At 43.6% G+C, this 12,036-nt stretch overlaps 1 protein-coding gene across 1 annotated transcript in view; it reads left to right on the top strand.

Moving 5' to 3' along the window:
• Positions 1-1,107: 1,107 nt before the first annotated feature.
• Positions 1,108-12,036, top strand: part of hs6st1a (heparan sulfate 6-O-sulfotransferase 1a) — a 56,295-nt gene continuing 45,366 nt past the window's right edge. Inside the window, exon 1 of the mRNA XM_014337470.2 lies at positions 1,108-1,963. Within this exon, the coding sequence (XP_014192956.1) occupies positions 1,464-1,963 (500 nt within the window). The 5' untranslated portion in view covers positions 1,108-1,463. The remainder of the gene's footprint in view (positions 1,964-12,036) is intronic.

Raw genomic sequence — 12,036 nt, forward strand, 5'->3', positions numbered from 1 at the left:
TGTTAGTTTTTGTTGAATGTCTTTCTTAATTATGACATTTTCATGTGACCTGGCATGGAACCACAGACGTAGATTAGCAGTTCTGCTTTAATCTGGCATTACATTACATTACATCTTCTATTCTTTTGTATTTTTATGTACATAAATGTGTGTTGTCCCTGGTGAAACAATAATATGTACTTACAAAACACACTAAGGTCAGTTTGGAACATTTTCTGAGCACAACTTGACAGATGGATTTTGCTACGTTTGTTTATGGAGTCATGGGTCGTCTACATGCTGTAAGTGTGCTGCCAGCACAAAGTGTCCTATCAGTTAATTTTAGAATTTGGTATTTATAGTTTGGTATTGATTTCTGTTTCGTTTCTGTTTTCAAATCAGTTGAGTTCCAAGTAATTCCCAGAGTTGAGTTCCAGTTCAGTAAAAAAAAAAAAAAAATGTCTGAAATGTTTTCATTTTCACTTAATATTATATATATATATATATATTATATATATATATATATATTATTATATATATTATATATATATATATAATATATATATATATATAGTTATATATATATTATCATATGATTTCAATAAATTCAATTTTTTTTAATTTTTTTTTAATTATTATTTTTTTTTTTTAACTTTGAAATTCCTATTACTTTTTTAAACTATAGGTTTTATTTTTATTACCATTTATGTGTTAATGTTTTTTTCCACACCCAGTTTTTAGTTCACTTTTAGTTATCTGTCTGCTCAGAACTCCTTTGAATCTTGGCTTCCACATTAGAATAATTTAAGGAGAAAAAAAGTCTGAAAGCTACGCTGATATTAATGAGAAAAAGCAAAAACTGAAGGATTTAAACAATAAAAGTAAAAGTAAAAGAGCAAATGTATTTTGAAAGTGAAAACATAAACTCAGAATACAACATTATAACCACTATGACTCATTCAAATCCCCCTGTTTGTAAAATAATCCAATACAAAGTATTTAACTACAGCTCGTTACTGTAACGCTCGATCTCGCTGTCTATTGGCTGCAAATGCCGCGGTCGTTACATATCAACCAACAAATTAAAGCGATTCTCCTTTCACTAGATTTTCAGAGAAAGAGAGAGGGAGTGAGAGAGGTTGAAAGGTAGGTTTCGCGCTGCATCCTGGGTACATAGCTCCACTGTGATGCAGTGAGCTTGTTGTGTTGACTGGACACCAAAGTAAAGTGAAACGGGAGCGGGTCGGCTCCGAGGGGCTCTCCGAGCGAGTTACGATGCGTCTTTCACGGTGTTGAACGGTCGCGGTGAGCCATGAGCCAACTTCGCCGGTCGCCTCGAAGCGGAATGAGCCACTGTTGAGCCCCGAAAACGATTCCTTCTCGGAGGGGGGAAAGCAAAAATGAAGAAGCCGAGCGCCCTGCTCCCCGTTGCCGGCTTGACTGGGAAATGGTAGCGTGCTGTAGGGATCGCACTGGGAAGGATCATGGTCGAGAGGAGCAGCAAATTCTTGTTGATCGTCGTCGGATCCGTGTGTTTTATGCTGATTCTCTATCAGTACGTGGCCCCCGGGGTGATCAATTTCGGCTCCCCGCACGGTTATTTCACGGAAGAAGACGAGGGGGACATCTTCCCCACTCCGGACCCCCACTACGTTAAGAAATACTACTTCCCCGTTAGGAACCTGGAGAGGACGATTGATTTCCAAATTAAAGGGGAGGACGTGATCGTGTTTTTGCACATCCAGAAGACCGGGGGGACTACCTTCGGTAGGCACCTGGTGCAGAATGTCCGTCTGGAGGTCCCCTGCGACTGCAGACCGGGCCAGAAGAAGTGTACCTGCTACCGGCCGAACCGCAAGGAGACCTGGCTGTTCTCTCGGTTCTCCACCGGCTGGAGCTGCGGTTTGCACGCAGACTGGACGGAGCTCACCAACTGTGTGCCGGGGGTCCTCAACAAGAAGGAGAACAAGCAGAAATCCCTGAGGTGAGACTGGAAGGTGTTTGGTGTAGTCAGGCTACTGTAGACTATGGAAAAGACACAAAGTGTGGTTTAGGTTCTAATCCCCCAAACTGCGGAGGATTTTGTTTGTCTGAAACTTTAGAGCTCTTCTCCACTGGAGGTACAATAAGGTCACTGAAAGCTCGTAAAAACTTACAGTTGATAAATAAACTTATGTCACTCAGTCAAACTGCCTTTCAGTTCTTAGCAGCTTCTTTCTGTTCATGACATATTTTACCTCATCCCCCTGGAGACATTTTAAAAGGCATAATAGTCACTGGTTTAAAGATCATCTCTCTTCTCATAAAAATATCAAAAGTCCACCTGGAGCAGGTTTTTTTTTTTCTTTTTTAATCACAGGATTGTTATTGTGATCCCAGAGAAGATAAAGCACAACAGAGGGTAATATAAAGGTGTTATAGTCTCATAAACGAATGTAACAAACGCATGAAAATCCCCACAGCTTCTTCACGGTTGTGTTGTTCTGTATGGGACAGCATTACCATATAATTTTCATAAAGTCATCTATCTGTAGGTCGAGAATAGATGCTGAGAGGCAAATGTTGATTGACATTTCAACACTACACTGTCACGAAATGCCACAGGAGCTCAGCAGCATCTCTGACAATTGTTGATCGGTGCCAATATCAGGGTGCCCTCCCACTGAATCGTACACTGAGATTTGGCTGAATTTATTTCAGGAGGGCTGTAATACATCCAGGCAACATTTCCGCTCAGTAATAATCCCTCGCTTTGACTGCGAGGTACCCAGACACAATGCGCATCTTATTAAGTTATAACCCATTTCTTCTCCACGCCTTCCCCATTGTTGTTGCCCACATATTGCATCCCTCACCCAGACATATTGACGGCTGTATCAACTTCCATTTCACTGCACCCCTGTGGTTAAAGGGTACGCTTGTTGAATGGGTTATGTGTCTTTGTGTTGTCTGAGCTTGTTCAATATTTTATTTTGGCTATGGATGATCAATAGGACAAAGAGGGATTAGAAATTGTGGAAATTTGTCTGTCTGGCAGCCAGGCGTGGTGGAGATGTCAGGCCGGCTGCTCTGCTTCCCATGGCTGCTCAGACTGGGGGATCAGTGCTGCAGGCTGGGCTGGGCTTGGCTGGTAGAGGGGGAGGGAGATCGGGGGACCCTGCGGGGGTTTGGCTCCGCTCTAATCCGGGTGATTATTACCACTGGGACGCGCATACACACATACACATACACACACTAGCAGTGGTATTTGCTACTGGCGTCTGTCCTGACTCCTGTGGTTTCCCTGGGGCAGAGGTGATAACGTGTTCGGGCATTCTGCATGGAGGGCTGAGATATCACCGTGGATGCAGGATAAACTGCCTTTCATCACTTTGTGAACAGTTTCTGAGCCCGCGCGCACCTGAAGAGGCCACAGGAAAAGAACGAGACAAGAAGGCAGAGAAGATGAGAGTAAATATGCACGGGTGAGAGCACAGATGACAGACGATCGCTTGGCCCGGGTGTAATCGACTGTCTGAGCACTCGGGGCAGGAAAAACAAGGCACTGCAAGGGTAAAAACGCCCTAAAGGAAACCGTGCCGCTCCGAGCTGTGTACAGCGCAACTTTCACAAAGAAGAGAAGTGAATAACTGCAAAGAAACAAGAAGCGCTCTCTGTTTCTCTCTCTGTCACGGCTCTGTTTGTTCCTTTTTCTCCCTCATTGCCTCTTTTTCTGGCCTCTGTCCTCATTGTTCGGTCCTCTTGTGCCACTCTTATAATGCTGGGAGCATTTATCTTGAGGGCATTGTCGTGCAAAGGCGAGTTAAAGCGTGAATTTAAAGGTGTCAGTGTGGCATTTCTCGGTGTCCCCCCAACCCGCAGCTTTCCGATCAACTGCGTATATTCGTAGGGCGTTTATGTTTGAGGAAGTGGGTTTGAGTGAATCTATGTCTGTGTGAAACGGAAAATGATTATTTAAAACAGACCTATGTAGCAGGAGCAGTTGTTGTGCTGACAGATCCAGCATCCCTCTCTCCACAGCTGTGCGCTCATACAGCTGTCGAGTGGATTTTACACAAACGTCTCAAATGCTGCAAAAATAAAATGTGAATTAGGACCATTTCCATCAGCTGGATTGAGGCACATAAATACACCACCTGGCTGTCAACGAAAATATATATCTGCAGGAAAACCTGAATAAAGTCCAGACAAACAAACATATTTAAGATTTAGTGGACAAGTCACTAAAGATGGCCACCACTACTACTACTGTAAGGGTATGTGAATACATCCCAAACTCATTCAGTTTGGCTTTGCTTGGTATGCTGTGCTCTATATGATATGGATATTTCCTGAGTTTTAATGTAAGCCAAACATCTATTTCATGTCTATGTCTTTATGTTCACACGCCCTTAATGAAAATCGATGAGCTTTCTCCCACAGTGTTTTGGCAGCACACCAGTCCTTTTCATCAGTGTAGCAGGCTACCAGGGTTAGCCTTGCAGTGTTTCCCCGAGGTTAACTGTCTCCAGAAGTGGATGGGAGGGTTGAGGAAGCTTATCGGTGGGGTTGCAGCTGTAATGACATCAGCAGGCGAGCCACCAGGGTCGTGGTCAGGATTGGCTTCTCTACCAGCAGAGCTTCTTGCAGCGTTGTCTCTTGCTATTAGCTTCATGTGGGATGCATATTAAGAAATAATAATGATGACTAGGAGATTTTAGGGCTGACTTTCGGACGCTGGGGATTGTCTTTGGGTTTAAGTGGAGCTAAAGTGTTTTAAAGCTTTTACTCGTCGCTCAGTCACATGGTGAAACAGAGAGCAGAGGAGAGAAATGACAGTAAAACAGAGCAGATGCACACACTGAGCTGGAGTGAAATTAAGACTCATATAATATGTAATTATCATTAATGAAATGTTTCATTCTTACATTGTTTTAATTTTTTGATTATATTTTATCCCATTTTAATTGATTTATGCTTTGATGCAGTGATTCCCAAATTGCGGGCAGGGCCCCCTGGTGGGCCACAAAAGTATTGCATGTGGGGCAAATTACTAATAGAAGATCAGTTTGAGATTACTCAAGTATGTACAGTTCCATATTTATTTAAATTTGTGTATTGATGTCAAATGTTAATTAAAACTGGTAATATGGGTTGGTTAGTCTGTGGTAGTACTCATTACTGCTTTTGTATTGAAGTTTGTGTCAAAGTGGCAAGTGGGTCACTCACTGGGCTCAGCAGTTTGCATATGACTTGGTAGCATTAGCAATTTATAGCCAAGAGCCTGTTTCTGTTTGTTTGTTTTAAATAAAAATTTCAAGGAAACTCCTCACAATCACAGATTGGGTGGGTTCCATGGGATTTTTCAGGTTTTTAAGTAGGCTGTAGGACTCTTGACTTTGGGAACTTCTTTAACGTGATGATGAAATCAAAGAACTTTGTCTTTGCTTGTTTCGTTCTGCTGATTAAGCATACCAGCAAAAAACCAAAAAATACTTTCAAGCCTTTTGTGAAAGAAGTATCAATATGTTTTTGTCCAAACAAGTGCATCCATTAATAAAATTCTGCGATATTTGACAGTTGCCTAATTTATTAACTGTTTCTAATTATGTTTATATGGGGGCATGTTGCCCTTTTAATAAGAGCTAGAGAGCATCATAATTACCCTTATGAGATTTCCAAAACATTTGTGGATTTGGGAGCTGTTTTGTATTGATGCTGTAACACTTTCCAAGCCCAGTTGTTATGGCTGGATTAGTTATTGATTGAACAGATGAGTCTGTTGCACCATTTCTTCTGAATATTTCCACTTGAAGAGAGCGTAACAGCAGCTTTAAAAACGCTGAAGAAAGTAGATAAAGTATGGTTTCTTTTTTTTTTTCTTTTAAATACAGGGAATCCTAATTTTTTATTTATTTTTTATTTTTTTTGAAGAAAATAAAACAGTTGATTGGACATAGTTTGGTGTGGAGATAAATGTGGCAGCTTCAGAGCAAAGCGCATTAAAAGGAGCAAGCAGCGGCGTGATGAATAGTTGGTAATGGGGGAGACAGGTCTGGCTTTGATTGGTGATTAGATGAGATCGATATGAACAGTGGCATTGTGGGAGAAAGTAACTCACTTACTCAGCAGAGCGCCACTGAGAGTGGATTTGTCATCTTCCCACTCCTTATACCAGTTTTAATGTTCCCCACTGATCCCATGGGACACACTATCTCGCGCTCACACACGTCCACTAATAAGTGTGTGAAACAAACAGTCAAATGCAATGCTTAAGATATGGCGCTTCTAATTGGTTAAGGAGGTTCCTATCACTTTACTCAAATTAAAGCACCACTTTCAAATGGGGGAAACCATCTGTCCTCTGGAAGTGTGTGTGTGTGTGTGTGTGTGTGTGTGTGTGTGTGTGTGTGTGTGTGTGTGTGCACACCTCATGACTGTGTGTGCCTGTTTTTCTTTCCTTTTTTAATCCTGGCATGTCAAAGAGTGTCTTAGTAAGCAAAGTGATGGGGCTAATTTTACTGCCTTAGTCTCAGTCCTCTTTCAAATCACTCCCTGTTTCTTTCTCCCCCACCTCCTCTTCAGCCCCCCTTGGCTTGTCTCTAAAACACTTTCCCTCCCTCCCTCTCCTTCCATCCTTTCCTCCCTCCTTCCGTCCACATGACGGTGTCACTCTAATCAAACAGCAGGCTTGCTTTCTGCTTGGTGGCTTTATGGCTGGGGGCTCTCTTGCTGTCTCTCTTTCACTTTTCCATCCATCTCGGGCCCGTTGTCTTTCTTTCCTTCCTTTGCCATCGTTCTCTCGCTCTCCCCCCGAGCGTGACTACTGCATTAGAGGAAATGTCTTTTCATGGAAGATTTGCTGCAATTTCCAAAATGGCTGCTTTGCCTAATGGACAACTGCCTTGGTTCTAATGAATGATTACATGTATGAGGGAGGGGAGGGGACGATGGCAGGGGGGGAACAGAAGAAGAGATGGCGGCGATGAAGAGCAATATGAGGAAGAGGATGGAATGAGTGTGGGACAAGAGGAGAGCTGTCAGGGAATGATTGGAAAGATAAAGGATGGCGGGGTGAAAACGTTTAGTTTCATTGCTGGGGAGGGGGCTAGTCAATTAGCACGGTTGTCAAGCACTGGGCATTACTCTTCTTTCAATAGGTCTGTTTCAGATTCACAGCACAAATCACTGCACCCTAAGATGGCCGTGTGTGTGTGTGTGTGTGTGTCTGTGTGTGTCTGTGTGTGTGTGTGTGGCGTGAGAGCGGATGCGTATGCATGTGGTAGCCCAGCATGATGCCAGTGCAACCCAGCATCCAGATTAACTTTGCAGAGGCAGCCACGGCTGATTGGCATATCATATGTGCGTGTGTGTGTTTGTCTATGCGAGCACATGCACGCGCTCATGTGTAGTCAGGCAGGTCAGTGTTAATCCAATCAGATTAGCTGGGTTTAAGCGCTGCCGGCCAGGAACACCAAAGCCGGTTACGTCCGTTCATCCTGTGGCTGCGGTTATAGTATTCCCGACAAACATTCCCAGATCAGTCCAGCCAGTTATTCCGTTCATGAACTCAAATCCCCTTTTCTTCTCAGGCAAGCCTGCTTATCTTCCTAGAAACCAGGCTCTGATTGGGTTTATCTCTCATGAATAATACCAGTAGCTGCTTTACTTTACCTGATGAATATCATGTTTGTACAGTGGACATGCAGTGATAAGTGTCTGGATGGATGTTTACATTTAGTCGTGGGAACATTAGTAGATTAATGGAGTTTTCAAAGGACACACAATTGATCGATGACAGTTGTTATGACCTGTTTGGTAATTAAGTAAAATATCAAACACTTGCTGTAGGAGGCGACAGGAAGGGCATCCAGTGTAAAAATCCATGCCAAATTAAATATGCAGATCCATCCACTACGGCGACCCCTTAGGAATAAAGCAGAATTTGTGGTTCAGCAGGGATAGTACGTTTGCAGTCCATCTTTCGGCAGACCGATGCATCATCAACTTCCAGAAATGCACAGTTAGAATTTTAGAGGACTGGGCGAAGACCACTCTCTATGCACGTTTGCAGGACCATACCGAAAGAAGCTTTATAGGTTGTGTATCTGTACAAGCTGCCACCAGGCCGATAATCCAAAGTTCTTGCTGCTCAACCTGTTTTATTTAAAGTTTTCTTTTTAAAGTTTAAAATGCTTTAGTGTGGATTTGAATAATGAAGCCACCACAGACGTGCCAAAAGCTTCAAATATCAACTCGTTGCTCGCAGCCTATTTGAGACTTTGACAGGACAGTGGATAATGTCAGGTGGATCGGTAAACACTGCACTACTAGTTCGTCATTTAGCTTTATCTTGAATTGGGAAAAATGATAATCATTTGTTATCATACAGCAAATAGTTTTGTTTTGGGGATTTTTAAAAGTTAAGTAAAGGTTTTGATTCTTTGTAGTCTGTTTAGTTGAATGCTGTTTCAAGATGTCCTCAAATAAAATGGTTATTTCTCTACTGTTAGAAAAAGTTGAGATGGATTCTGTATCTGTTTTCTCCTTTGGTAACGTAGAATTGACAGGTCTGTGCTTCACTGCTGCTTCGCGTTGACTTCAGGAGTTCAGCTCAGGTTCATTCTCAGGTCATTGCGTCAACGCATAACACAGCCTCAGGATTCAGAGCTGAGACTTTAGCTCAATAGAATATGCCAATACCTCTGTTGGGCCTCATCACTACACACATACGCAGGGTTTTAGTTTGACTCCGTGCCACGGAGACCATCTGCAGACGTTTTGCAGCAAACGAAAGGTTGGCTTTGGTTGATCAGGGATGCAAATGTCTGATTAGAACCAAACTGTTGACGTTGGGCATTACAGAATCGACCTTAAAGTCAACATGAACCGGCACAGAAATCAAACCAGTACAGTGAAGCCGAGTTGAGGCCATTGCACGTAATTGATTGGCCGCAGCTGTTTCACCTCAGTGGATTGTAAGGGCAGGAGAAGTAGAGGGACTGCTAAACATCGTCTCCATTGATGGTATGTGAAAGGTTATCATTACCCTGCCTGCAAGACTTCATTATTGATTGAGTGCTATGGATTAGATAGGTTGGGTTTTTTTGTCATTGATTGATTGAACTTGAATGACAGTAACATAGAGCAGAGTCTTACCAGACCAGTATGGATGTATGCTGAAGACGGACGACAGACACGCAGACAGAGAGAGCATGAGCGCGGGACAGAAAAGCAGGAGTGATGTGTTTCTTAATCATTACACAGCCCCTACCGCTCTGTGTGTCACTCCTTTTCTTCCACCCTCTGTTGCCGACTGTCAAATGTCAACCCTCGCCACCGCCACCGAAGTGATTCTGCGGCCCTGTGGACAAATAACCGTGCGGTGAATGATTAGCAGACATTTCTATGGCTGGTAATAAGGGGTGTTACGCTGCAGCAGCTCCGCCAACAGGATTACCGCCTATTGATTATCCTAGCCTAGCATTAGTTTTGCTAGCTAAAAGCGACTGGCTGATTAGTGAGCATTTCTATAGTGGTTAATGAGTGGTGCTGCGGAATGCTATGGTATGCTATCCATGAGAATGGGATTACAGTCTATTAATCAGACAAGAGGCTCGCTGGAGTCATTAGCCAGCCCCGCGGCAAAGTCGGCGCATCTGTGGCTTATTTCTGGTTCCTAAATGAGGTTTGGCCTTGTCTCCATTGTCTGGTCTCTCGCTACATATCAACACTGAGTTTCTTGTCTTTCTTTTAACACCCAATGATTCCCTATTCTTTGATCGCACTTCTCATCTTTTGCCCTCCCTCACATCTTCTTTCCTTCCTCAGAGATGGAGAAGGACAGAGAGAGAGAGAGGGAAGGAGACATCCCTAGGGGAAGCCTCTCTCTGCATCCATTAACGGCACTGTCTTTTCACGTCCCTCAATATGACAAGTCCAGACAGGATGTGAACCCAGAGCTGCTCCTCATCTCTCAGTGTGCATTCCCTCTCCTTTATTTGTTAACAAACAAATAAATGCGACCGTTTTCTGCATGCTAGGATTTATGAATAATCTATTCACGAAGCTGATGTGTGTCTGTGGGTGCGTGCTTGCGTGTGTGCGAGCGAGAGATGGCCAAAGGAGGCATGTGAACGGAGAGGCGAGGCTGACAAGCGTGTTAATTGAATTGTGGGAAAAATGCAAATCCTGCACTGCCTCTTTGAGTTAGGGGGAGGAGTTTCAGCTGACTGTGACAGTCTCTGCTCACACACGCCCATGCACACACACACACTGAGCTAACTTTTACCGATCCCCCCCAAAAAAACAGTTTTGCCTGCTACTATTTGACGCCTCTTCCCATCATTACCCATCATCCTTCTCAGTTTTTCTGCCCGTCATGCCATCCCAGGACCTCTTTTGTCTCTGTGTGTGTGTGTGAGTGTGTGTTCATATGTGTTTGCATGTGAGGGTCCCGCCAGAGTGGGGGAAAAATGAAATTCCTCGTTCTGCTACACTTGGTTTGTGTACTTTGCTTTAGGGCAGAGCTGTAGATCACCAGAGTTGCTCCTTGTTTTGTTTTGGTTGTTTTGAAAGTGCAGTGTGTGTCTGTGTGCGAGTGCATGTCCTCTAACTTCATTGGTGCATGTGCGTGTGCCGTGTGAATGTGTGTCCTGTGGGATCTGTGTTCACAGCACTGTACATTAATTTGATTTGTGAGCCTGCCCGTGACTGCATGTTTGCCTGGTAAACCACAGATGAAATGTGTTGCTTACATTGCTGCCAAGCGTCACTGAAAATGCATATTTCTGATTATCTTCTAATACAAATAATGAGCTTTGAGCTGTGATTTGTTACAATTCCTAAAAGCCAAGGTGTGTTTGTGAACATTTAGGTGCACCTCACCATTATTTCTGCACAATGTCAGCTTCAGATGATGCAGTTTCTTGTTTCTGAGGCCCTCCCAGGGATGTGACTCCAAAATCACTGCATTTACATGAATAAGATTGACGTTGCATAATAATAATATCTACATTTTCTAAAGGCTTTAAAAGGCGAAAAAGCTCGACGGTGGTCACTTTAAATATTAACAAGGACAAACCGAACAACAAAAAGTCACTCGCTGCTTTTTCTCCAGTATGAACAGAGCGGTAGTTGTGACGTCACATCTGCGCTCGCCTCTGTTCCATTGTTTCCATAACTCGCTGCCGCCTCTCATCCAAACTGGCATCTCCTGACTCGCCCTTGGATTCTTCTGTCGGATTAGTTCTATGTTACAAATGCCACTGGTGACATTGAGTGTTTTTGTCTTAACTCTGGAAACAAGCCCCCGAACTTCTGGTTTCATTTCAGCCCTCTGTGCACCATCTGTAGCTGGGCATAAATAATAAAAACTTCATCGGGCTGCTCGGAGAGATTTAGGTTTTTATTTTGTGCTGAGCAGAATTAAAGGCGAACCGCAGCTGATTACTTGTACCACAAACAGTCGCATGAGGAGCTGTCAGGTGGCAGCTACTAAAAGATGTTTCTTGCACACAAACGCACACAGATTATGCGAGAGGCCTGGTTGAGTTAAGAGTTAAATCCATACGTCTCCTTGTTTGAAAACCAGCACCGACTCTTGTTGATCTGAGCTTTAAATGTAGGGCAGGCCTCTCCTGTAACTGCACTAAAGAGACGAGTGAGAGCGTGTCACTCTGCCAAATAAAGGTCAGCGTTAAAGCTAATCCAGTTATACTATTCTTAGTGCCTCTTCACCTCTTTGTCTCTTGCCGCTCTTCCTTCTCCTCCTCTTCTTCATCTCACTTGGCTCTGTGGATCTGGGCTGCAAGTATGTCAGGTTCACCTTTGTTTTCCCCTTCTCTCTTTCGCTCTGTCAAAAAAAACTTCTTCATCCTGCGCGCCACCACCGCTGTCATTCCGAGTCCCCAGCGCGTGTCAGCTTCCTCCAGAGAGAGGAAGTGATGTGTCAGGATGCGCCTTTATCCGCCAGTGATCTGATCTGATGTGAGATTGAGATAAACACAGGAGGAGTATAATGTTCTCTCCCTCTCTCACCCTGGGGAACTGTACGACGGATTTCTTTTCCCCCCCCCA

Source organism: Haplochromis burtoni, unplaced genomic scaffold (assembly GCF_018398535.1).
Source record: "Haplochromis burtoni strain Fernald_Lab_line unplaced genomic scaffold, NCSU_Asbu1 Contig_89, whole genome shotgun sequence".
NCBI classification, from domain to species: domain Eukaryota; kingdom Metazoa; phylum Chordata; class Actinopteri; order Cichliformes; family Cichlidae; genus Haplochromis; species Haplochromis burtoni.